General features: G+C 39.8%; 1 protein-coding gene across 1 annotated transcript in view; it reads right to left on the bottom strand.

Moving 5' to 3' along the window:
* Styx (serine/threonine/tyrosine interacting protein) overlaps positions 1-24,491 on the bottom strand; it is a 28,320-nt gene extending 3,829 nt beyond the window's left edge. Inside the window, exons 1-10 of the mRNA XM_048362988.1 lie at positions 24,116-24,491; positions 19,236-19,268; positions 16,838-16,891; positions 13,300-13,397; positions 12,487-12,547; positions 11,503-11,539; positions 9,389-9,428; positions 9,262-9,312; positions 6,999-7,071; positions 1,991-2,084 (exon numbers count right to left, since the gene is read on the bottom strand). Of these exons, the coding sequence (XP_048218945.1) occupies positions 1,991-2,084; positions 6,999-7,071; positions 9,262-9,312; positions 9,389-9,428; positions 11,503-11,539; positions 12,487-12,547; positions 13,300-13,397; positions 16,838-16,891; positions 19,236-19,268; positions 24,116-24,172 (598 nt within the window). The 5' untranslated portion in view covers positions 24,173-24,491. The remainder of the gene's footprint in view (positions 1-1,990; positions 2,085-6,998; positions 7,072-9,261; positions 9,313-9,388; positions 9,429-11,502; positions 11,540-12,486; positions 12,548-13,299; positions 13,398-16,837; positions 16,892-19,235; positions 19,269-24,115) is intronic.
* Positions 24,492-24,987: the final 496 nt, after the last annotated feature.

The raw sequence follows: 24,987 nt of genomic DNA, 5'->3' as shown, positions 1-24,987 counted from the left end.
GAACATAAAAAACTAAAAATCACATGACTTTTAAAAATATAACTTTGTATTTACAGATGCAGTACAAAGAACAGCTGAAATATTTCACTAAAGGTGTTGTCTTAATAACTCTAGAGGGGCTAGGAATATGGCCTAGTGGCAAGAGTGCTTGCCTAGCATACATGAAACCCTGGGTTCGATTCCCCAGCACCACATATATAGAAAAAGCCGTAAGTGGCACTGTGGCTCAAGTGGCAGAGTGCTAGCCTTGAGCAAAAAGAAGCCAGGGACAGTGCTCAGGTCCTGAGTCCAAGGCCAGGACTGGCAAAAAACAAACCACAAAAAACTCGAGTTGGGAACCAAAGAATGTATGTAGCAAATAAGACTTTCTTTCATCTTCTATTTATACCTGAAGTCTGTGCATATAGAAACTTCCCACAGATAAACATATCCCTATATGAAAAATCTGAGTCCAGACAAAAGAAAAGTTTAGGGTACAGTTGTCAGACTTAGCTTAAGGTTTGTGCTAAATCCTAGTAATCATTCATTCAGATGTCAGATTCTAGTATGATCCTACTATCTCTATATACGATTAATAAAATAAGGGCAAAATAGGAATATAAGGGAGAAAGGTGGGAGGCAACATCAAATCACGAGGGTCCTGTGATTGAGTTTGGATGAACTGCTGCACTTCTCCAGGAACTCTGAATCAAGATTGGAAGAATGAATGAATCACTTTTTCCTGAGGTGCCATTTCCAAGAAAAGGCTGATTATGTCCATTTTTAGGTGAGAAAACTCAGTGCCTAGGCCCTGAGTTCAAGCCCCAGTCTGGACACATACTTTTCACTTTAGGTGAGAAAAATAAGCACCATTAAGCAGTTCAGTTTTCTAGACTGCGAATCAGAACAGACACATGGAAAGTCAGGACCTTTACTGCCATGGTAATCTGTGTTTCCTTCTGAAAGGAATTAAGTCAGCGAAAGCTTGGCAAAGCAAAAAATGTCATTCATTACACATTTATAAAGATAAGTCTGGAAGGCAGGGTATATAGTGGCTCAAGTGGAAGGTAATCAGGAGAAGCATGTCCTTTATAGAATGTGCTTAGATTGTTATCTTAGAAAATGAGGGGGGCTGGGAATAGGGCCTAGTGGCAAGAGTGTTTTTCTCATATACATGAAGCCCTGGGTTCAATTCCCCAGCACCAAATATATAGAAAACGGCCAGAAGTGGCGCTGTGGCTCAAGTGGCAGAGTGCTAGCCTTGAGCGAAAAGAAGCCAGGGACAGTGCTCAGGCCCTGAGTCCAAGGCCCAGGACTGGCAAAAAAAAAAAAAGAAAGAAAGAAAGAAAGAAAGAAAGAAAGAAAGAAAGGAAATGAGGGACCGGGGCTGGGAATATGGCCTAATGGCAAGAGTGCTTGCCTCTCATACATGAAGCCCTGGGTTCGATTCCTCAGCACCACATATAGAGAAAACAGCCAGAAGTGGCGCTGTGGCTCAAGTGGCAAGAGTGCTAGCCTTGAGCAAAAAGAAGCCAGGGACAGTGCTCAGCCCCTGAGTCCAAGGCCCAGGACTGGCCAAAAAAAAGAAAAGAAAAGAAAAGAAAATGAGGGACTGTAAGTGCTTCTAAATAGTACAGAGGAGATCAATACTGGTTGGTAGGCAGAGAAAAACTAAGGGAGCTCATGTTACTATTTAAACTCCAAACAAGCCTTTATTTCACCTTTAAAAAAAATAAGAGCAGCCTTGTCCCTCAGACTCATTTTAATAGGTACAAGTTAAATTATTTAAGAGATTTAAAACTAAATGAAACATATCTGATCTTCACACAGAAGCTCACTCTAATACATATGGAGTTAATACTTTTAAATTATCTTGGTTTAATTCAATAGCTACTACAAAATGTCCTAAACAAGTTGCTTAGTATAATTTGTATAAGCAATACATGCTTCTTTTCCACTTAATTTTTTTTTTCTCTCCCCAACTTTTACCCCCAAAATAAAAAACCCATACCTGTGTTACCAGAATGAACAGACAAGGACCTTTCTATCTGGAGTGGTGACATCATCTGTATTGTTAACTTTGCTAAGTAGATGGCTTCATATTCCTAGAAAAAGACCTTAATTAACTGACACATTTACATTCTTAAAACCCCAAACAGTCATTAATGTGTATATTGCCAGCATTCTTCGTTTATAATAAACTGCCTCCACACTGCAAGAGAAATACAGGTTTTTAATTCTTACCTCATTATCACTATCTTGTTTAAAGCTGTGTCTTCCCATTTCTTGATCTAGAGTTTACTAATTAGGGTTCATTTCTCTGTCTGTGTTGGGATCTTGATTATTTTCCCTGTATAGTACATCTTTAAGGATTTTGTGTAAGGCTGGTTTGGTGGAGATATATTGATTCAGTTTTTCCTTATTGTGGAAGACTTTTATTTGACCTTCGGCTATGAAGGAGAGTTTGGCTGGGTACAGAATTCTTGGTTGGTAGTTATTTTTATTTAGAGTTTGGTATACTTCATTCCAGGCTCTCCTTGCTTTCATGGTCTCTGCTGAGAAGTCTGGAGTAATTCTTATTGCTTTTCCTTTATATGTGATTGTTTTCTTTGCCCTAACAGCTTTGAGTATTTTTTCCTTGCACTCTGCTGAAGCTGTTTTGATCACAATGTGTCAGTGGGATGTGCTATTCTGGTCTGGTCGATTTGGGGTTCTAAATGCTTCTTGTATCTGTATAGGCCTTTCCTTCTGGATGTTTGGACTCTATGGTCTCCCTTATTGGGAATAATTAGTACAGGTTTAGGCAATTCATAACAGAGCATCACAAGGCCCAATAGCTATACCCTTATGAACACATAAGATGATGCTAAGAGAAATGAAATCCATGTTGTGGAAACAATTGTTATATCACAGTTGTAACTACTTTCAACGTCCTATGTTTATCTGTAGCTTCTATTACTGATGATGTTCTTGTATCACCTTCCTGTGGTTGTACCTACACTATCGCTGTAATCTTATCTGAGTATATTGGAAACAGTGTTTATGGGTATTGGAAGTAGGAAATTCAAAGGGAATACCAAATTTGAGAGACACAGGGTAAAAAAAGAGAAACAACTACAAAAGCAATACTTGCAAAAATGTTTGGTGTAAGTGAACTGAACACCTGGGGGGGGGAGGGGAAGGGAAAGGGGGGAGGGAGGGGGGTATGAGGGACAAGGTAACAAACAGTACAAGAAATGTATCCAATGCCTAACGTATGAAACTGTAACCTCTATGTACATCAGTTTTACAATAAAAACTTTAAAAAAATTCTTACCTCATAATCATCGGCTGATAATATAAAGCAAGTTCACACATTTACCTGCCAGTCAGTACCTGTCCACCACCACTGTGGTGTTAGCTAAGAAAGTTTCTAATTCCGATATTAAGAGCAACAAAAATCCTAGCACATAGGATCATGGAACCTGACTATTGTGGTTTGAATCCAACTTAGGCTTAGACTTAGGACTTACCTAAGTCTGTGAGGCGTTCATCTCCAATTAACTACCAAAAATATGTGAGTGGGGGCTGGGAATATAGCCTAGTGGCAAGAGTGCTTGCCTCCTACACATGAAGCTCTCAGTTCGATTCCCCAGCACCACATATATGGAAAATGGCCAGAAGGGATGCTGTGGCTCAGGTGGCAGAGTGCTGGCCTTGAGCGGGAAGAAGCCAGGGACAGTGCTCAGGCCCTGAGTCCAAGGCCCAGGACTGGCCAAAAAAAAAAAAATATGTGAGTGAAGCTATTGCTCTAGTGGTAGGTAGAGTGCTAGCCTTGAATGAGAAAGCTAAGAGACAGTGCCCAGGCCCTGAGTTCAAGCCCTAGTATGGATACATGGACAGACAGACATATATACACATATACAGAAAAACCTTAAACTGGCAATGTCATTAAAAGGTTCTAAGAATAAAAACTCAGTATGATGCTTTAAAAAATCATAAGTCTTTTGCTGTATCTAAGTATATATTTGGTTTTCTAATTCCTCAGAAACAATAAAACTCTTGCCCTAGGAGAGTAACAATGATCCCCTTTATCCAGAAGAGTAAAGGCATTTCTGCTCCTCTTGCCCTTTATGAAGACAAGGACATTTGAGGAAACTAGGAGACATAAATAATCATGAATAGGAAGAAGAAAAAGGGAAGCAATTAATAGAACAGGTCAAGATAACAGATATCTTCAAAGGTAAAAAGGGAGTTGTATATGGAAAGGGCAGTAAGGGGCTTCAGAAGCCCAGGTGAATAATTCATTTCTTGACTTGGAAATGGCTACATGGGTGCTTACTTATTCATTTCCTGTATATATACTGTATTTCATAATAATTTTTTTGAAAACTGGCCTGGCCTTGTGGTATATACCTATAATCCCAGTACTGAGGAGCCCAAGGCAGGAGGATTATGTGTCCCAGGACAGTTTGGAATACACCTACACACAGAAGATGCCTGCTTCAACAGCTAACACAGGCAGAGAAGTTAATAGCATACTTAAGATAGATGTAACCAGACTGTAAGAAAGTATGAGTAAGCTGTAGGAGAAAAATGTCAACACTTACACCTGCCTTCTTTTTGAAGCAATCCTTAAGGTAGAGGAGAAACTGAGTTGCTGATAGCCAAGTACCTGATCTTGGTCTATTAAAAGTAAAGGCTAGGGCTGGGGATATGTCCTAGTGGCAACAGTGCTTGCCTCACATACATGAAGCCCTGGGTTCAATTCCCCAGCACCACATATATAGAAAATGGCCCGAAGTGGGTGCTGCAGCTCAAATGGCAGAGTGCTAGCCTTGAGCAAAAAGAAGCCAGGGACAGTGCTCAGGCCCTGAGTCCAAGCCAAAAAAAAAAAAAAAAGTAAAGTCTAACACAGTAATTCCTACAGTGAGTTATACATGAGACAAAGAGGATTTTTCTGTTTTGTTTTTGTTTTTTGCCAGTCCTGGTGCTTGAACTCAGGGCCTGAGCACTGTCCCTGGCTTCTTTTTGCTCAAGGCTAGCACTCTGCCACTTGAGCCACAGCGCCCCTTCTGGCTTTTCCTATATATGTGGTGCTGAGGAATTGAACTCAGGGCTTCATGTATGCTAGGCAAGCACTCTTGCCACTAGGCCATGTTCCCAGCCCTTTACAAGAGGATTTTTAACCAGAACATTTGATTTTGGACTTCTTGGCCTCAAGATCTGAGAGATAAAATTGTATTTTATCAAGCCACCCTGCCTATGTTATTTTCCTATGACAGCCCAAGTTGACTTTGGAAAATGGCATTTCTAAAAATTCAAGAAAGATATAAAAAGGACTCCTAGGAACAGATATGACAACAGATGTTCGAGCCCAACAATGAAATGGACGATTAAAAAAAAAATAGACCATACCAAGCAATTCTAGCAAGGTATTCATTTTCCCCTTTGCCCTAGATGGTTCAAAACAGCATACAGATAATGCTATAGTTCCTCCTATCTCAGAAAACAAAACTGCATCGTAACCCTAACTCGCCAGTCACTCACTTTTTCATGTTTTCCCCCTTCAAGGCAAAGAAATTGCATGTGCTTAAGATTCTGCTTTCCATTTTTCCTTGAACAGTCTGGAATTATGAATCTCATAAAACAAACACAGCACAGGATATGGAAGACAAACAAAATGTGCGCATTAAAACAAAAGAAAAGAACCAAGTTGAGAATAAAGAGAAAAACAGATATATGAAAGAGAAAAGAGAAAAATTGTATGCTACAGGCCTGAGAAAGACCACGTACAATACAAAAACCAAAAAATCCAAATACATAATAGTAGACTTCTCTGAAATAAGCAAAGTCTAGAATCTGCAAGGAACAAGAAACACAAAGATTCAAAACATCCACCACAGCAAAAACCCTGACAGACATCTAAATATCACTCTCCCTATCATAATCAAGTTCTTTATGGAGGAAAAATTTATAAATTAGTCTGCCATCAGAGTTCTCTGGAACAGCATTCTAGAGAATATATCAGGGTAGACATACAAAGCTATAAAGGAGAAAATACTGAAAGCTTTTATCTAGCCAACTGACCTTCAAATAAAGGAGCAATAGAAAAATATTTTCTAATATGCATGGACTTGTAGAAGATATAACACTCACAGGAATTCTTATAAGTAGTAATCAAGAAACTTGAGGGAGCTGAATGAGAATTAATGAGCAACTAGAGAATATGAATTAGAATAAAGTACAATTGCATGTAGAAAACATACACCTATGAGAAGTATAGGAAGTAATATAAAATAATTTTACATTGGCTAACACTACTTAAATCTACTTAAAGATACAACTAGCCGGGATGTAGCTCAGTGCATGTTTGTCATATGTTAAGGACCTGGATTCCATCCCCACACTGTAAAAAATAAGTATATAGGGAGAAAAAAAAAAGCCCTCTATTATATAGTGTGAGGTTTTTTAAAAAAGGAAGTATATAAACAATTATATAAAATAAATGAAAGATAAAAAAGTAAATGGAAATGGTATAAATACACTATTGGAGAAATGATGCTGATACTGGTCAACATAGCAAAATTCAAGCATAAAACATGTTTGGAAATACACCTAAAACAGTTAGGAAGGTGGTACTCTCTCTTCTTGCTAATAACAATTTTAAAAATATTTTAAATTGAAATATAAGCTTAAATCATCAAATTAATATTTTCAAATATTAAGTTCAGAGTAAATTATATACTAAGTGACAAGGACAAAGGATTTTAACCATCTTACTTTCTTTTTTTGTCAGTGGTGGGGGGCTTGAACTTGGGCCTGGGCACTATCTCTGAGCTCTTTTGCTCAAGGCCAGTACTCTACCACTTTGAGCCACAGTGCCACTTCTGGTTTTCTGGTAGTTAATTGGAGGTAAGTCTGATGGACTTTCCTACTCCTCCTGGGTAAGTATATAATTACAGGCATGAGCCACTTGTGCCTGGCCTATCTTACATTTTGATTGCCTTAAAGAGAAAATGGAAAAAAAGTTAAATTACCTGAAGTTGATGGACAAATCCAGCATTAGGATTAATACAAAATCTTCTTTCTTGGACATAAGCAAAAGCATCTCTGAAAAAAAAAGGTGTGATGAAATTAATTTTTATTCCAAATTATTTCAAAATTTCACAAATTAATCTCAAGTTTTCCAGAATTTATACAAAGTAGGAACTTACCTAAAAATTTACCTAAAATAGGGAAATAATCATTGATCTTAAGCCTACATAAGATTAAATATTATAATCCCTCTTCATGTTCTAATCCCAACTATGAGTTCAAGGGAACTTGACCAACCTCTCTAAATTTTCATATTTTTCTGACTTTGGAAAATTGCAGTGAAGACGGAAGATAATGATTGTAAAATCACTCTGTACATATAACATACCAGTTATACAGTACAAGTTAAGAGTACTCAGCAAGAGACAATTGAAGATTACTTCTACTACTAGTATCACTGACAAGATGAATAGAGAATATGTATACATATGTACTGCACATACACACTGCACATATATATACACATATGTACATGTGTATATGTGCACATGTCTATATAATTATGTATAAATATATGTATATGCAATATATCAATACAGATATATTGCAAAGTACTGCAGTGCATATAAAATCCCCTTAATGAAAACATATTTCTTTAATTCCCTCAATAACTGATTTTTTTTTTTTTTTTGGCCACTTCTTGGGTTTGAACTCAGGGCCTGGGCACTGTCTCTGGGCTTCTTTTTCTCACTTTACCACACTTCTGACCACTTCTGGTATTTTCTGTTTATATGGTACTGAGGAATCGAACCCATGGCTTCATGAATGCTAGGCAAGCCACTCTACCATTAAGCCACATTCCTAGCCAATAATTGATATTTTAAAGCCAATTTTTCTATTTGCTAATGATGACAGGATTCCTAATTTTTACAACAAGAGAAAGGTAATACTATACACTAGGCTTTTTTGGTCATAAGTCCTCTGTTCTTTCTAAAAATAAGTTTACTATGATTAAAGACAATGATTTTTGACAAGAGTAATTTGACGGGGCTGGGGATATGGCCTAGTGGCAAGAGTTCTTGCCTCATAGACATGAAGCCCTGGGTTCAATTCCCCAGCACCACATATATAGAAAACGGCCAAAAGTGGCACTGTGGCTCAAGTGGCAGAGTGCTAGCCTTGAGCAAAAAGAAGCCAGGGACAGTGCTCAGGCCCTGAGTCCAAGGCCCAGGACTGGCAAAACAAAACAAAACAAAAAAACAAAAAAAGAGAGAGAAATTTGACTTGTAAATAGGTACAACAGACAATTCCTAGGTAATTTTCCACTCAACTATAAATAGGAAAATATAATTTAAAAATATATAATAAGGGGCTGGGAATATGGCCTAGTGGCAAGAGTGCTCGTCTCGTATACATGAAGCCCTGGGTTCGATTCCTCAGCACCACATATATAGAAAAAGCTGGAAGTGGCTCTGTGGCTCAACTGGTAGAGTGCTAGCCTTGAGCAAAAAGAAGCTAGGGACAGTGCTCAGGCCCTGAGTTCAAGCCCCAGGACTGGCAAAAAAAACAAAACAAACAAACAAAAATATATAATAAAATAGATAAATAAAATATATAAGAAAAGGAAAATACAATAAATTAACCTCTAACACAGTCTCATTATGTACCCATGCTAGCCTTCAACTAAAAAAATCCTCAGTCTCCTGAGATTACAGATACTACCACCATATTCAGCATAAATTAGACTCTTATTTTTTGTTTTTATTTTTAAAGTGGCAAAGCAAGGAATTTCAGAGAGAGAGAAACAAGAGAAAGACAGAGAGAGTACACTGTTAAGAAAAACGACAAGTAGACATTTCCTGCTTCTCATTCAGGAAATAGGAGTTAAAGACTTGCTAAATTAAGAGTTTTAAATAAGGTGAACACTGTTATTTGTGTCCGAGAGGTTTTAAACTGAGACTTACCAGTTACCTAGTGGAAAGAAAGTAGTTTCCTATGGGTTATTTCACCCATGTTACCATGACTTCTTAAAATACCAACAGTTAACACTACTTTCCAGAAACCACTAAAAAATATTAGCCTAAAAGAAATCTATACAAGAGGAAGATAAATTAGGTTAAGAGATTAACCATGAGATGTAAGAACTTATCTAATGAAACACATCTGTATGAAAAAACAAAGAATATTAACTTTAAACTCCCATTTCTATAAGGTTCATTTTAATGACAATCTAAACGGTAGTTAGGCTTGAATGTACTTTCTTACCTGTATTTCATTCCAAATGTTTCCATAATGTATGCAATAACAAAGGCAGCGCTGAAGACAAGACAAAAAATTTAGAAAATGCACTCATAAATTTGAAGTAAACAAAAATTATCTTTTAACTTCTTACCTTCTAGAGATCCCTGCATTTCCATGAACAAGAACTTTACCTAAGAAAAACAAATAGTTATTGTCAGAGACAAACACAGGAGTTAGCAACTGATACATACTAAAATCAATTATCAGCCACAGTAAACTTTTCCTTACACATGTCCTATCATATATATGTATATACATATGTATATACATATATATATATGTCATTTAATACTTTTCAAATTGTATAGAGAACCATAGACTTATAAAGAAATTAAATGAAACAATAAGTTTGGAAAATACAAATTTGGGTAGTATACTTCACTTTACAATTTCCATATACAGCATATGGGATAAACATCAACTAAAAAAGTTGCAATAAGAAATAATTTACACCACTGAATTCTATAAGACTTCTAAAGATGAACGAATACCAATACTCCTCAAACTTTTCTGTGACATAGAAACAGAGGGAGCAATTCCAAACTCATTCTATATCATACTCATCTCCAAACCAGGTAAGGATCCCAACAAAAAAAAGAGAACGACAGACTAGCCTTGAGCAAAAAGCCAAGGACAGTACTCAGGCCCTGAGTTCAAGCCCAAGGACTGACAAAAATAAAAAATATATAAACTATTAGCCAACAGAATCCAGAAACAAGTACAAAAAATACATTATGACCAAATAGTCTTCATCCCATAGATGCAAGGCTGGTTTAACATACACAAATCAATAGTATATATAATGCACCACTTCAACAGAGCCAAGGACAAGAACCACATGACCATCTCAGTAAATGCAGAAAGAGCCTTGGACAAAATACAACACTCATTCATGTTAAAGCTTTGGAGAAACTAGGAAGAGAAGGCACATTCTTTAAAATAATAAAGGCTATTATTATATGACAGACCAACAGCCAACATTATAGTAAGTGGAGAAAAACTAAACTAAAATCAGAAACAAGGTGAAGATGCCCACTGTCTCCACTCCTCTTCAGTATAGTTCTGGAATTCTTAGCCAAAACAATAAGGCAAGAAAGGGACATAAAATGGATTCACAGGCTCACACCTGTAATCCTAGCTACTCAGGAGGCTGAGATCTGAGGATTGTGGGTTCGTTTTGTTTTTTCTTTGCCAGTCCTGGGGCTTAGACTCAGGGCCTGAGCACTGTCCCTGGCTCAAGGCTAGCACTTGAGCCACAGCGCCACTTCTGGCCTTTTCTATATATGTGTTGCTGAGGAATCGAACCCAGGGCTTCATGTATACGAGGCAAACACTCTTGCCACTAGGCCATATTCCCAGCCCCGAGGATTGTGGTTCAACAAAACTGGAAGTGGCACTGTGGTTCAAGTGGTATAGTGCTAGCTTTCAGCACAAAGAGGCTCAGGGATAGCACCCAGGCCCTTAGTTCAAGCCCTACAACCAACAAAACCACTAAACAGATCTTCCCCTCAACCCAGCTATATCACTCCTATGTCTCTATCCTGAGCATCATGAACCAGGATATGAAAAGGACATCTGCACATCCATGTTCACTGTTGCACTATTCACAATAGCCAAGACATAGAAACAACCCAGATGCCCCACAATAGATGAATGGATCCAAAAAATGTGGTGCCTACATACAATGGAATTTTACACAATCACTAGAAAGAAAGTAATGTCATTTGCAGGGAAATGGATAGAACTAAAACACATCATGTTAAGTGAGGTAAGCCAAGATCAGAGAGAAAACAGTACATGTTCTCTCTGATATGCAAAATTAGAATTAAAACGCTTTAGGATATGACAAATTACATAGGATTCTAGATACCATACAGTGAGACCAAAAGAGGATGGTCTTAGGAAAGAATCACAAAGGTGCAATACCCAAGTGCCTCTTCGTGAGTATATAAAACAATATACATACTGAAATGAAGCTGAGATCCGAGGATCAAGGTTCAAAGCCAGCCAGGTGGGAAAGTTTGTGAGACTCTTATCACCAATTAACCATCAGAAAACTGGAAGTGGTACTGTGGTTCAAAATGGTAGATTGCCAGCCTTGAGCAGAAAAGCTCTGGAACAGTACTTAGGCCCAGACTTCAAGCTCCAGGACCACATCTAGACCTTGACTTCAAGCTCCATTATTGACAAAAAAACACAACTCACCTCCATTCTGTAAGCTCCCATCAATAAATTCTTTAGTCTGAAGGTCAAAGACAATGTATTAAAACTATGTACATAGATGAACATAAAATAAGTCATAGTGAAATAAAATTAAATTTATAAAAAATAACTTAATGGGGGCTGGGATGTAGCTCAGTGGCAAAGTGCTTGCCTAGCAAGTGCAACGTCCTGTGTTCGATCCCCAGTACCAAAAAAGAAAACACACACACAAAAATAACAACTTAATGGGGGGGAGGGGGGAATGAGGGAAGAGGTAACAAATAGTACAAGAAACGTATCCAATGCCTAACATATGTGTAACATAAGTGTAACCTCTCTGTATATCAGTTTGACAATAAAAACTAAAAAAAAACAAAAAAACATAATGCTAATTTAGATGAAAAGTGATGTGTCTTGATTCAGGAACACTGTACTGGCTATAGAGCCATGCCTATAATCCCAGGTGCTGAGAGGGGAGGATGAGGGCAAGGGAATCATGAATTCAAGGTTTGCTAGGGCTATACCACAAACTTATCTCAAACAAAAGAACCAAAAACAAAAACATGCCAAAATTCCTTAAATACAACTACTCCAAGTTTATAGGAACTAAAATTTAATTTGAAAGTTTCTCCAAACAATCCATTTTCTTTAAAAAATAGGGGGCTGGGGATATAGCCTAGTGGCAAGAGTGCCTGCCTCGGATACACGAGGCCCTAGGTTCGATTCCCCAGCACCACATATACAGAAAACGGCCAGAAGCGGCGCTGTGGCTCAAGTGGCAGAGTGCTAGCCTTGAGCGGGAAGAAGCCAGGGACAGTGCTCAGGCCCTGAGTCCAAGGCCCAGGACTGGCCAAAAATAAAAAATAAAAAAAAATAAAAATAATACCACAATTTTCAGTACTAATGAAGTAAAACTAATATTTTAGAACCACAATTAAGAGATTCAAATTATCAATTAATTTTAAATATTAAAGTATCAATACCTACCATAGGGAAAAAGCGTATTATATTTTCAACTGGATTATCTGCAATATCCAAGACTAAATATCTGAAAATAAAATAATTTATGATAAGTATAGTTATGTATAAAAAATTAACTCTGAATATTTCTTGGTAACCATGAAAAGAATGCAAAATAATTTTCAAAGAAGGAAAATTTGAGAACTATGTCATAGAGTTTGTATTGCTTGAGGGCATAGTAAGTAAATCCTTAAATAGTACATGAACACTGATATTTTTGTATAAAAAATCCACATGGTTAAAATGGTTACTATAAGCCATAAAAAAAACTATTCATGGGATCCTAGGAAAGAAACAAAAATGTGCCTGTAATTCTTAGCCTTCTTTTTCTGTTTCTATCAACTCCACAAGATCAGATGACTGTTCTAAGTGATCCTGTCACTTTATAGTCCCAGGAATATTCCTCAACAATAGAGTACTAACATGCATGAGGCCCTGGGTTTGATCCGCTGTACCTCAAAACAAAGCGGAAAAAAAACCCAAACAACATAAAACTACATTACGTATTTTCTATCCTTAAGATTTTTATAAACCGGGGCTGGGGATATGGCCTAGTGGCAAGACTGCTTGCCTCATATACATGAGGCCCTGGGTTCAATTCCCCAGCACCACATATACAGAAAACGGCCAGAAGTGGCGCTGTGGCTCAAGTGGCAGAGTGCTAATCTTGAGCAAAAAGAAGCCAGGGACAGTGCTCAGGCCCTGAGTACAAGGCCCAGGACTGGCAAAAAAAAAAAAAAAAAAAAAAAGATTTTTATAAACCATACCAAAAATTCTTACCTAAATAATTGTTGAAAGTTTGGTTTAATGAAGTTTGCTTCAATATTTTGTCGTATGCAAATTATATGGGTTATTCCATGTTTCTGTAGTATAGGTAACTGTAAAAAACAAAACAAAATGGGAAGGATGGGGAAGAGAGAGGCAGTTTGAAACATAAAATATCTTACACAGATGCCTGCAATACATAGGACTCATGTTAGCCTTAAGTACATAAGATTAAAACTAAAACTAATTTCATGGTAAACTTCCTGAAGTAATCAGCAAGATAGTTCAACAATTTGAGATTAATACATTAAATGTACTCTAAAGGCTAATACAGATTATTATTATTATTTTTTTTTTTTTTTTGGCCAGTCCTGGGCCTTGGACTCAGGACCTGAGCACTGTCCCTGGCTTCTTCCCGCTCAAGGCTAGCACTCTGCCACTTGAGCCACAGCGCCGCTTCTGGCCGTTTTCTGTATATGTGGTGCTGGGGAATCGAACCTAGGGCCTCGTGTATCCGAGGCAGGCACTCTTGCCACTAGGCTATATCCCCAGCCCCCAGATTATTTTAAAATCTGTATTTCTAGAGCTTGAAGAGCCTTTTAGCAGTAGCTAAAAGCCTGGGTTGCCAGGTGCCAGTGGCTCTTGAAATCAGACCAGGCAGGAAAGTACATGAGACTCTTATCTCCAATAATAAGTTGAAAGTGGAGCTATGGCTCAAGTTGGTAGAGTGCTAGTTTTGAGCAAAAAGTTCAGGGACAGCACCCAAACCCTGACATTCAAGCCCCCAGGCCAGCACACACACAAAAAAGTAGGGGTTTAAGCATCATGAGAGCCTGAGCTAAATCTCCCAGCTCTATGACATAAGCCCTGAGGTTCAATTTTGTTATGAAAAATGGGAAAATATGACCTATTAAACGAGTAGAGGTGACAATATAAACTGAAATGAGATCTCTTTAATTTTGACGGTGTAATTTAGAAGTTTACTAGGGTTTTAGGGGAGAGACTCAACAAATGGGACTACTACAAAATAAAAAGTTTCTGCACAGCTAAGGACATAGCCTCCAAAATACAGCCAATGATATGGGAAAGGATCTTTACCAGCACAGCAACAGACAAAGGCCTAATATCTGTCATCTACAGAGAACTCACTAAGCCCCTCCAAGCCCAGTAAACCAATTAGGAAATGGGCAAAGGAGCTAAAGAGAGACTTCACAAGACAAGAGATAAAAATGGCAAAGAAACATATGAGGAAATGTTCAACATCCCTGGCAGTAAAGGAAATGCAAATAAAAACAACCCTGAGATACTACCTCACTCCAGTTAGAATGGCCTATACTCTGAACTCAGGCAACAACAAATGCTGGAGGGGGTGCAGGGAAAGAGGAACCCTTCTCCATTGTTGGTGGGAGTGCAAATTAGTACAACCACTTTGGAGAACAGTATGGAGGTTTCTCAAAAAGCTCAACATAGACCTACCCTATGACCCAGCCATACCACTCCTAGGCATCTATCCTGAACAACAGGTCCCAAGATATCAAAAAGACATCTGCACTTCTATGTTTACCGCTGCACAATTCACAATAGCCAAAATATGGAAACAACCCAGATGCCTCCCCAGATGAATGGATCCAAAAAATATGGTACCTATACACAATGGAATATTACATAGTGATTAGAAATGGTGAAATACTGGTATTCGCAGGGAAATGGTCAGAACTTGAAAAAATAATGTTGAGCGAGACAAGCCTAGAACACAGAAAACAAAGGGGCATGATCTCCTTGATATATGACTGTTAAGGAGGGGGAAGGGGGAGACAGTAGAGACCAGGTCTGTGAAACCAAAAACTTCTTGTTAAATGGTATATCCCACAGGTCTAGGTCAGCGACCCTACATTATGTATCCAAAACCAAACAACTACTCAACATATAAAGGTCAAAAATAGGCCTTTCAGTGGATCACAATAGCTCAAAAGCTATGTATGCACGCTCATATAAGACTATTGTTGACATATTGTCTACTGTCAACATTACATTTAAAGCCCTAGCGAATTTCCTTTGGCGTAGGCCACGTGGCTATTGTATATGTTCTTGGTACACTGTGTATTATATCTATGTCTACCTGACCTAGGGAAGGGAAAGAAAAACAGGGTGTAAGATATCAAAAGAAATGTACACACTGTCCTACTATGTAACTGTACCCGTACCCCTTGTGCACAACACCTTGTCAAAAATTTTTGTTAAATAAGTAAATTATAAAAAAATAAAAAAAAATAAGTTTACTAGGGTTTGACTACATGGAATGTACATACTATAATACCTCAAGTTTGGAAAAATAAACAAATCATTTTCCAATAATAGACATATATATTCTTATCCTTGAAAGAGGTTAAGTAAAATATTGGCCCTATCGTCATCTTATATTGTTCAGAATGAGTTTCTAAAAATAAATTATAAAAACTTACCTATGATTTTTGGTAAAACACTTGAGTACTAATGGCCTAGCAAAATTGGGAAAGAAAATTGCTGTGGCTCATGCCTTTTATTTCAGCCACTCATGAGGAAGAGATCAAGAAGAGTTCTCTGATGCAATCAGAGTAGTGAGACCACCTGCCAACTGAATAAATAATCCGTTTCTGGAGGTACAGACTGTAATCCCAGCTCTGCAAGATTTTTGGCGAGCCCAAGGCTGGCCCCTCAAAATGTGTAAGCCTCATGGGCTAGGAATATGGCCTAGTGGTGAAGTGCTCACCTCACATACATGAAACCCTGGGTTCAATTCCTCAGCACCACATATATAGAAAAAGCTGGAAGTGGCACTGTGGTTTAAGTGGTAAGAGTGCTAGCCTTGAGCAAAAAAAAAAGAAGCCAGGTTCAGTGCTCAGGCTCCGAGTTCATGAGTTCAAGCCCCAAGACTGGCAAAAAAAAAAAAGTGTAAGACCTTACCTGAAAATTAACTAAAACAAATTAAAACAAAGAAGGACTAGAAGCATGGTTCAAAAGTGGTCTGCCTAACAAGCAAAAGGCCAAATTTAAATATTAGTGCTCCAAAATAAGTAAGAGTTAGCTTACTTGGAATGCTGACATTGGGAAGATTGTAGGTCAAAGCAATAGCTAGAAAAATATTCCAAAGACCCCATCTCAACCAATAAAATTCTGGGTACAGTGACAGGGGCCAGTCATCTCAGATCTGTGGAAAGCATAAATAGGAGTACCGTCATCCAGGCCAGCTGAGGGGTTGGGGGGGTGGGCGGAGAGGAGAGACCTTATTTGAAAAATAATAAAAGAAAAAGGAAGGCCTTAAGTTCAAAACTCTAGTAATGCAAATACACACACACACACACACACACACACACACACGAAATTGAAAGAGACAGGTGCTATAGGGTGACAATTATCTGAATGCAACCGATTGGTGTGAATGCAACCCAGCGTAAAACTCTACTGGAGAAAAATTGGTTACAAAATTCTCTTGGAGCTGTATGTAACTTATAAAACAACAATAAAATAAACTAGGGGGAAAAAACTCTTAGAGATCTTAACCCAAATTTCCTACCTTGCTCTTCATAGCAGAAGAATATGGGCCTAAGAACAGTCCAGGTAAAATTTCCTAGGGAAGAAAAAAAAATAGACCAAATATATACCACATAATAGATTTATGATATCTTTTTTGTAGCAGTTACAGTAATTTGCTTAAGAGTATGTTATTTAAGGAACATTTTCTAGCAACGATGAGCAATGATTGGGAAGAGAAATGTTAGTACGCCTTGTAATATCAAATGAAATATTCCAAATTTAAATACAGTTCTGAAGAGTCAGATACATAAATTTCTAGTCTTTTATAGGTAGTCTTGATAGAATTAGTACTTTTTTGCTTTTTAGATAACTAACATCTAATTTTACTTCTTTGTGTGCTACTGTCTAGAAATAAAACAGTCATTAAAAATAAAATATCTCCTGCCAGGCACCAGTGGCTCATGCCTGTAATCCTAGCTACTCAAGAGGCTGAGATCTAAGGAGCATGGTTCAAAGTCAGCCAGGGCAGTAAAGTCCATGAGACTTTTATCTCCAGTCAACCACCAGGAAACTGAAAGTGGCACCGTGGCTCAAGTGGTAGAGTGCTAGTCTTGAGCTGAAGAGCTCAGGAAGAGCGCCCAGGCCCAGAGTTCAAGCTCCATGACTGACCCCCCACCACCACAAAAAAAAAAAAAAAATCTTCCTTTGGAATTACACAGAACCTTTCAACCAAATCAGAAGCAGCACAAGATCTAGATGTGGTTGCACATGTTTTTAATCTCAAAACCTAGGAGGTTAGTATAAAATAATGAGTTTGAGCCACCGTGAAGCCTCTGCCACAAAAACAACAGACCCACCAAAACTAAATGCAACAAGATTAGAAGTATTATCTATAGAAAGCAGAAAAATTACAATGATAAAATTATTTGTGCACTGGATTAACTTGACATTAGCTGCTGCTTCTTCTTTTTTCTTTTTTTTGCCAGTCCTGGGGCTTGGACTCAGGGCCTGAACACTATCCCTGGCTTCTTTTTGCTCAAGGCACTCTACTACTTGAGCCACAGTGCCACTTCCAGCTTTTTCTATAATCAAACTCAGGGCTTTGTTTGTTAGTGGTAGCACTCTAACACTAAGCCACATTCCCAGCCCACATTAGCTTCTTATAGGGCAGAAATTAGCTTTTAGTCATCTTTGCATTTCTCTAGCACCAAATACCTCATAGGTACTCATTTAAAATGTGAATTTTTATGGACACAAAAGTTAACAAAATTTTTAGAAATTAAAAAGCCCTAGAAATGAGAAATTGCTACTAGAGTTACTACAAACAGTAAAAATTGTAAAAGGCTGGTGTCATGCCTGTGATCTTGCCTATTTGAGAGATTGAGATAGGGAGGATCATGGTTCAAGGCCAGCATGGACAAAAACAATTTTCAAAGAATCCTTCTTGACTAACAACTGCATAAGGTAGCACAAATCTTGCAAAGTGTAAATATGCAGATCATAGTCCAGGCACAAAAATAACTAGTGCCAGAAGAGCTAAAGGCATGATTCAGTGGTAGAGCAGCAATCCAGTAAGCATTTAGCCCTGAGTTCAAATCTCATTACCACAAAGAAGGAAATGCAAAGGGAAAGGATTAAGCCAGCTGCTGGTGGCTCACACCTGCAATCCTAACTACTCAGGAGGTTGATATCTAAGAATCTTGGTTCATAACTAGCCTGGACAAAAAGTCCTTAAGACTCTTTAGTCTCCAGTTAACCAGCAAAAAGTCAGAAGTGGAGGTGTGACTCATGTGGTAGAAGGAGAAGGGAAATGGGAAAGGAATAGGAATGCCATTTTTCAGAAAAGGAAAATGTGACTCATTACATATATTATTTCTAAATCTAACCAAAGGAAACAATTCATTTCTCAAATGAGAAAAAAATTTAATTGACACATGAAAATTTACATATCCATGAAGTATCTACCATGTAATGTATTCATTATATAATGCTCAAATTATATAAGCATATCTTCTTGGTGTTTTTTTTGTTTGCTTGTTTGGGTACCAGGTTTGAAGTTAGGAGCTGGAGTTCCCTGGACTCACTTACTTGGCTAGCACTCTACTAGATATAACACCTGCACCACACCTCCCTAGTGTGTTCTTTTTGCTGATTATTTTGGAGATGGAGTCTCCTGGACTTTTCTGCCAAGGCTGGCCTGAAACCTCATTCTCCTAGATCTTAGACTCCTGAATGGCTATTATTTTAAGCATGAGCCAACAGTACCCAGCTTAACTATTGCCTTTTTAAGATCTAAGATAAACCTTAAATAATTAAAACAGTTAATTTACAAAATAATGATGAATCATAGATCACAAATCAGCAGACTTCAAATGCTCTGTAAAATTAGCTTAAGTTATTTATAACATAGGTTGGCATAAATAAATAAAAGTTTATACCTGCATCTCTCTTCTCATAGGGTACGTCCACTCCTTAAAAAAGAAAAATGAGAATAAAAGTAAAAAACATGAAAAATGTCACAAAGATATGACATACAAGCATATAGATTAAAAATAATTACATTACATTACACTTTTATTTTTGCCTTCCTAGGAGTTGAACACTAAGCAAGTGGTATAACACTGAGGGATATATATGGTATATATATCATATGTAGAGATATATATCATGATAATATATCATATCTATATCTATATCTATAGTCCTGGAATTAATCTTTGACATCAAAAAATCTCCAACAAAACCTGGTAAAAACAGCCTATGGTGACAGAAATAAGATTATTGTTAACCAATTGTAGGGTGGGGTAGAGAATGGCTTTTCCATGATTAACTAGAGATAAAAAGTCTCAGGGTTTTAACTACAAGCTGGCTTGGTCATCAGACCTCAGCCTCCTTAGTAAGGATTTACAAGTGTGGGCCACAGGCACCTAGCCAAACTACTTTTATATTACAGAAAACATGAACATTATTAAAATACAAATTTTAAAGCAAAACCAGAAGACTCCAAAGAAATTTTAAACGTCCTACAGGTTATAGGCAACAGAACATGAACTTTATGTTTATACAAAAGTATTTTAAGAATGAAAAGAAATTAAATATTATTCCTATTCACAAGACCAATAGGCACAGCCTTATCTGGCTTTGGTGTTGTTATAGATCCTTTGTAACCTAAAAAGCTTTCTCACAGAAAAAAAAAAAATTCACTTCAACTCTTCCCATGCCATAATCAGATCCACTCTCAAAGAATGGCATCTTTGTTGCCCTAACCCTGTGCTTATTGGCTGGATAACATCTGGGTGTGACTCCCAAGGTTCACGTCCAAGTTTATCCCTATTATTAAGTATTAAAAAGGTAAAACTTAATCTATGAGGTTTAGAGGTGGGCTTTATATGTTTAGGTTAAGATCATGACAGTAAGTCCCAATGACTGAATCTTGAAGAGAGACCCTAAAAGAAAGACACACACACACACACACACACACACACACACACACACACACACAACATTCCCTGTTTCTTGCCTCTGACCTTGCACCTAGAAAATCTTGAGCAAATATAAACCCCATTTAAAAAAAAGAAATTTATCCAATCTGTGCCATTTTATGTTATTAGCAACAAAATATGGACTATGACACCTTGATTATGGTCACAGCCTACAGAATAAACCTTGAAATCAGAGTTGTCTGCATATGGTAATACCATTACCTTATCAGATCAAGATTTTAAGCATTGTTCCTGCTTATAATTCTTGCTCTACAGTCATCCATCTGTCTGAGTATGTCTTTAATAATGAAATCTTACCTATATCATACTTTTTACCCCTACAGTGCTGAAGATTGGATCCAGCCTGACCAATTAAGTCAGAATCAGTGTTGCTTGGGTCCTCCTAAGCATGTGCATTTTTAAAAGCTCCTTAGGTGATTTTACTGTATAATATTTAAAAAGCAATGCTATAAATCAAGAAGAGGGGAGGTAATCCCTATCCTAGGTGTGAAGAGTCACTTGTCATCCTGTTATAAATATACTCTTCAAGAACCAACATGAAAATAAAGAATTGTTTCAATAAAGCAAAGTTTACTTCTGTGGAAAGCTATGCCACCAGGCAAAAGGAATGAAAGCACAAAGCAGGCAGGCTGCACCCAAAGCCCGTTCTCTTTTCCTCTTTTTACTTGCTACAACTTTCAAGGAACCCACTTTGGTAAAGACAGCTTGGGGAATATTAACTGGGAATATAGCGGGTTCAAGGTCATCTGAGGCACAAACTCATGACCCTTTCTCAACTGCTGAACACCATGGTGGTACACTCATTATCCCAGGCCATGTGGGAGGTTGAGACAGAACAAAATGCAGTTCCAGAGCAGGAAGGGCAGTAAAGTCCCAGATTTACAACATTAACCTACACATAAAACTAATATGTTTAAACCAGGTACCAGTGGCTCCTGCCTGTAACCCTAGCTACTCAGGAGGCTAAGCTATGAGGATTGTGGTCCCAAATCAGCCAGGGTAATAAGAAAGTCTATGAGACTCAAAACCAATAAAGAGTTCCAAAAAAAAGCTGGAAGTGGAGCTCTGGTTTGAGTGGTAGAAGGCTAGACTTCGGCAAAAAGCTCAGGGTAGCATTCATAGGCCCTGAGTTCAATCTCCAGGACCAGCACAAAACAACTCAAAACAAAAAACTAATTTATTTAAACTTAGTCAGCTTGGGTTACATAGTACGACTGTTGTCTCAAAAAACCAAGGGCTGGGGGGCTGGGGATATAGCCTAGCGGCAAGAGTGCCTGCCTCGGATACAGGCCCTAGGTTCGATTCCCCAGCACCACATATACAGAAAACGGCCAGAAGTGGCGCTGTGGCTCAAGTGGCAGAGTGCTAGCCTTGAGCGGGAAGAAGCCAGGGACAGTGCTCAGGCCCTGAGTCCAAGGCCCAGGACTGGCAAAAAAAAAAAAAAAACAACAACAACCAAGGGCTGGGATATAGTTCAGCATAGGCAAAGCCCTGGACTCAATTCCCAGCACCAAATATAAATTAAATTTAAAAAATTGGGGGCTGGGGATATGGCCTAGTGGCAAGAGTGCTTGCCTCATATACATGAGGCCCTGGGTTCAATTCCCCAACACCACATATACAGAAAATGGCCAGAAGTGGCGCTGTGGCTCAAGTGGCAGAGTGCTAGCCTTGAGCAAAAAGAAGCCAGGGACAGTGCTCAGGCCCTGAGTTCAAGCACCAGGACAGGCAAAAAAACAAAAACCAAAAAAAAAGATCCTTAGAGATCAGCATGACTGTGGATTGATGTTCCTAGTAGAGTCTTGTGTGAAGATACCAGTAAATTTTCAGTTGAGAGGATAAAAAAATAGCTTGTAATGCCATTTTTTTTTTTTTTTTTGCCAGTCCTGGGCCTTGGACTCAGGGCCTGAGCACTGTCCCTGGCTTCTTTTTTGCTCAAGGCTAGCACTCTGCCACTTGAGCCACCGTTTTCTATATATGTGGTGCTGGGGAATCGAACTCCGGACTTCATGTATGTGAGGCAAACACTCTTGCCACTAGGCCATATTCCCAGCCCAGGATCTTGGTTTGAAGCCAGTCTGGTCAGGAAAATTGGTGAGATTATTGCCACCAATAAACTACCAACAGTCAGAAGTAGATCTGTGGCTCAAGTGGTACTGCAATAGCCTTGAGCAAAAAAGAAGCTCAGGGGACAGCCTCAGGCCCTGAGTGCAAGCCCTAGTATTGAGACACACAAAAAAAGACAATGAATCACACATGGGGATTTTCAAGGGTCTCTGTGTCTTGTGTAAACTTGATATAAATAACACTTATTCTACACTACCATTTCTTTTTCTTCTTTTCTTTTCTTTCTTTCTCTCTCTCCCTTTTTTGTTTTCCTGGTCCTGAGGTTTGAACTCTGGGCAGTGAGCCACAGCACTGCTTCCGGTGTTCTGGTGGTTAACTGGAGATAAGAATCGCATGGGCTTTCCTGCCTGGGCTGGCTTTGAACCTCCATCTTCAGACCTCTGTCTCCGTAGACGCTGGGTTGCTTGCAGTACCAAAGTTACTGAAGATGTTTTGGGTTTTTTTTGGCCAGTCCTGTGGCTTGAACTCAGGGGCTGAGCATTATCACTGTTTTTTTTTGGCCAGTCCTGGGGCTTGGTCTCAGGGTCTGAGCACGGTCCCTGGCTTCTTTTTGCCCAAGGCTAGCATTCTGCCACTTGAGCCACAGCGCCACTTCTGGCCATTTTCTGTATATGTGGTGCTGGGGAATTGAACCCAGGGCTTCATGTGTACGAGGCGAGCACTCTTGCCACTAGGCCATATCCCCAGCATCCCCAGCCCTGAAGATGCAATTCCTTATTCACACTATTGTATGCTAAGAGAAAAATATATAAATTTATTCTTATTTATGATTGTACGCTGAAAATATATGTAAGCTCAAGTATCACTAACACAAGCAAGGAAGTCCTTCAAATAAAATAAGAAGCCCAAATGATGATAATCAGTAAGGTAATTACTTGGGATAAGCACAATACCTCCCAAAAGAAGGTCTTTACTTTCTCTATTACCTTCTTGCTCTTACTAACAAAGCATAAGTGAGTATCCTAGCCCAGTTACTATCCTAGCCTCCAGCAAATTCCAACTTAATAGTTTCCAATACCATTAAATATTTGCAACAGATTAAAAAAAAACTTAATACAAAACATTAGGCAACCAGCAGCAAGGTGAAGTAAAACGAACTGTGAGTGAGAAAAGCAGGGACAAAGGGGTAATGAATTTTGGGCTCGACATTAACTTTCTTCCAAAAGAAACGATTTGCTGAAGTTTTCAAGATTCGAACTAGTTGCCTTTGTGACATTTTGTTAGTTTGTCCTAGCTTTTTGCCCATAAACAAACAAAAAACTTTGGGGAACTCGTCGAGGTCTCACTTCTCAAGTTCAGGCCCCAGGTCTATTGCACACGTGGTCCTTGCATCCCACAAGTGACTCGAAGGCACGGAGAACTCTAAACGCGAGGTGAGCACTAGACGAGCCTCCGTGCGGCCGGGGCGGTGAAGAACGACCCTAAAGCCAGGGAGCTTCCGGAGGCCGAGACTAGGGGGTCAGGGCCGCCCCTCCCGTCCCACCCTGAGCGAGCGCGTGGGAACAGCTCCGGCGTCCGGGACTCGGGGAGGCCGGCCGGGAGATTCCGCCCAGACGTCCCGGGACGCCGCCGGGAGGCGAGGGACCCTGGCCGAGACGCTCCATGCGACGGTTGGGCCTGGGGTCGCCCCACGGCCGGAGCCACTGGGAACGGAAGGCCTGTGCGGGGCGGACGCCGGACACACTCACCTCGGCGTCTTCCTTGCACTGTGGGAGGGAAGGGAACGCCAGCTTCACGTCCTCCATGGTCCGGCCCCGCGGGCCGGGGCGGGGTGAGGATCGATCCCGCCGGCCCGACCCTCGGGCGGGTTGAGGCGGCTAAAGGAAGGAGAGCCGGCGGAGGGAGGGGTCGGGGGAGGGCCGACGGGCGGGCAGCGCGCTCACAACCAACACTGGCAGATCAGAGCATCCCGACGACTCCGGTGGCGGCGGCGGCGACAGCGGGGAAGACGAAGGCTGCGCGGCTCGTACCCGGCCGCCATGCTGCGACCGTCTCCCTTCTTGGAGTCTCCTCGACCCTCAAGCAGCCAGAGATCCCGCGCCGGCACGAGTCCCACAACCGCCTCCCTCCTCCTTCGTACCCCCCCCACGCCACCCCAGCCAATCGCAGCCCACGCTCGCGTTCGTCCCGCCCTCCGCCGCCGCCAGGTGTCAGCGCGCCGCGCCCCGCCCCTCTTCTAGAGCGCAGACGCAAAGGGCGGGGCCTGGACCGGAGCGCGCAGAGCTGAGGGGGTGGGGCTGCGGCGGGAGAGGGAGGATGAGAGCCGGAGACGCCCATGGATGGGCCGACGGCTGCTAGACCCAGCTCGGCCTCTTCCAGGCAGTGGCAGGCCTCTTCCCGTGCCTTAACAAATCCAGCAAAACATCCTATCACCAGAGATGGGCTTCCAAAAGGAAAACAGGGTCCTCCTCCGTGAATTCTGCGCATCCTGTGAAGTTATAACCGTATGTTATGCTACACCGATAGAAAGCACCTATCACCTTTAGTAATTGAAGCTTGAGCCTTGTAAGAGTACTTGGGACTATATCTCAGTTTAGATTACATGGAAATTTAAAAAAAA

This window comes from Perognathus longimembris, chromosome 14, assembly GCF_023159225.1.
Source record: "Perognathus longimembris pacificus isolate PPM17 chromosome 14, ASM2315922v1, whole genome shotgun sequence".
NCBI lineage: Eukaryota > Metazoa > Chordata > Mammalia > Rodentia > Heteromyidae > Perognathus > Perognathus longimembris.
Note: the sequence above shows the minus strand (reverse complement) of the source record. Positions and strands in the feature narration are given on the sequence as shown.